The 2,303-nt window shown below is 37.8% G+C and overlaps 1 protein-coding gene across 1 annotated transcript in view; it reads left to right on the top strand.

Annotated features, from left to right (window-relative positions):
- The window catches only part of LOC118326557 (circadian locomoter output cycles protein kaput-like), a gene marked incomplete at its 5' end in the record, with an annotated part of 17,043 nt that overhangs the window by 1,616 nt on the left and 13,124 nt on the right, over positions 1–2,303 (top strand). Inside the window, 4 exon segments of the mRNA XM_035659572.1 lie at positions 476–535; positions 895–1,043; positions 1,643–1,734; positions 2,033–2,122. Coding sequence (XP_035515465.1) covers positions 476–535; positions 895–1,043; positions 1,643–1,734; positions 2,033–2,122 — 391 coding nt within the window.

Raw genomic sequence — 2,303 nt, 5'->3', positions numbered from 1 at the left:
ATTATGATTATTAATAATCATAATAATAATAATTATTATTAATCAAATGGTCTGCCACAATAAAACATTTTTGAGAAAAAAATCTAAATAGTCCATTTTAAAGATATTAAACAGCTCCAGATGTCTTCCATCGGTACAAATGAAGGTATTTGTATTGACCCATATTAACTGAAACGTAGGCAAGATCACCCCCGGTTACACAAATGCACTCGTAACCTTCTTGGCAAGCATAACGCATTCCTTCTCTCTGTCTGTCTGTCTGTCTGTCTGTCTTACTCTCTCCTTTTGTGTGACCCAAAAATAAACCTGTTCCTGGCATGTAGGAATCCTCTCATTAGTCAACATTCGTCATTCGCTATTATTAACAATACATATCTGCTTTCAAGCTGCCAACAAACGTGCACACACACGGAAACACAAAGTGAGTTGGGAGACACTCTGAAAAGTCTGTCAATATTTTTCTTTCCACCTGCAGGGATGATTGTAGCATCTTTGATGGGTTGATGGAAGAAGATGAAAAGGACAAAGCAAAACGGTAAGCTAGATACAAAAGAACACATTAGAATGATGTTACTTGTAGTATTTGCTTAAAATGAATACACCAATCCTTTTCATAAAACATCAAATGCTATTTAAAGATTGTGTTTTGTGCTTAAATTAACCAACATTTGTTCAGTATGTTTTTATCTCCTGCAGAGAATATATACTATTTTGAAACAGACTTTATTGTAAGCCGTACACAGCAGCCATACTGTCTTAACGTTAACATTTCCAGGGTCAAATGCCTGAAAAGTTTACACCTTCTTCTTTTTTTAGGGTTGTTTTATTCTGTATGTCAAAAACCCTTTTTGCCACAACATCTAGCCTAATTTCTAACTGTGGTTTTGATTGCAGTGTGTCCCGTAACAAATCTGAGAAGAAACGGAGAGACCAGTTCAATGTCCTCATCAAGGAACTCGGCACGATGTTGCCGGGCAACACAAGGAAGATGGACAAGTCCACCATCCTGCAGAAAAGCATTGACTTCCTGTGTAAACACAAAGGTCAGAGCTTTCTACCATCTTCACCTCACTTCTGTGTTGAATACCTCTCAGGATGAACTACTACATTTAGATGCTTCGTTCACTTTTGCGTACACTGTTGTCCGTGCTTGTTTACTCTCATTAAAAGTCACTTTTATTATGCTTTTAATGAAACAATGGGGACTGTACCTGCGAAGATAACTGTGTGTAATGTATTATCATTAATGATTATTACACCCTTAAATTCTGTGATTAAGCTACTTTACACCTACTTTACTGTCTTTCCCCTCCTAATCTCAGTTTAACTGAGACTACCATTTGAATACTGGAATTTCATTACTACACACGGGTTACTATTCTTTTTAATCTCTTATCAGTGCCGTGCTTGATAGTTAACTATCCGCTGCCACTTCACTGGTGCACTGTGTTATCTGGTGTTCTGTTTAACTGCCTTGTTTTCCGTCTGAGCCTTGTACTATCAATACATTACACATGTTGTTGTCTGCGTTGTCTCTTTTTATGTCCTGTCACCTCATTGCGCTTTCCTTACTTGACATTTCCCTGAAAAATACTTGATTTTCGTCTTAAAAATTCAATTTGCTTTGTGTTTCAACCATCAGAGATCGCAGCCCAGTCGGAGTCGAGCGAGATCAGGCAGGACTGGAAACCTCCATTTCTTAGCAATGAGGAGTTCACCCAGCTCATGCTGGAGGTCAGAAATCTCACATTTTGTAGTCCTGTCTGTTAGGTGACAACAGAGGTGTTATATCCACTGTTATTTTACTTTGTGGTAGGTTTTTCATGACCAAAGTCAAGATTAATTCTAATTCACCTCAACAAATCTAATTAGAAATGTATTTCTGAAAATAAAACAGTGGCTGTATCATTTTAACAGATTTGACTCATTGTTTTGATTTCTTAACAAAAGACAAATTGATGACAGCCTTTTCCTTCCAGTGCTTTAGACCGACATTTAGGGATGTTCTCTGCTTCTTGTCTTGCATTATCAGGCTCTGGATGGGTTCTTTATAGCAATAATGACTGATGGGAACATCCTCTACGTCTCTGAGAGTGTCACCTCACTACTAGAACACCTCCCGGTGAGTAACACTGTTTCCGTCTTCTGCCTCGTATGTATTAGTCATCCATTGTATTGTAGAACAAGCTTTAGCAGGATTTTTTTGTGTGTCTACAGTTCAGATTAAACATGTCAGGATGACCTTTGTGTTCAGAAAAAAGGGTTTGGCCATTCATCTGATTTGTTTATGTGTGTGTGTGTGT

Source organism: Morone saxatilis, unplaced genomic scaffold (assembly GCF_004916995.1).
Source record: "Morone saxatilis isolate NCDOM2014 unplaced genomic scaffold, NCSU_SB_2.0 Contig17, whole genome shotgun sequence".
NCBI lineage: Eukaryota > Metazoa > Chordata > Actinopteri > Moronidae > Morone > Morone saxatilis.
The sequence above is the reverse complement of the archived record's forward strand: the minus strand, read 5'-3'. Positions and strand labels throughout refer to the sequence as shown.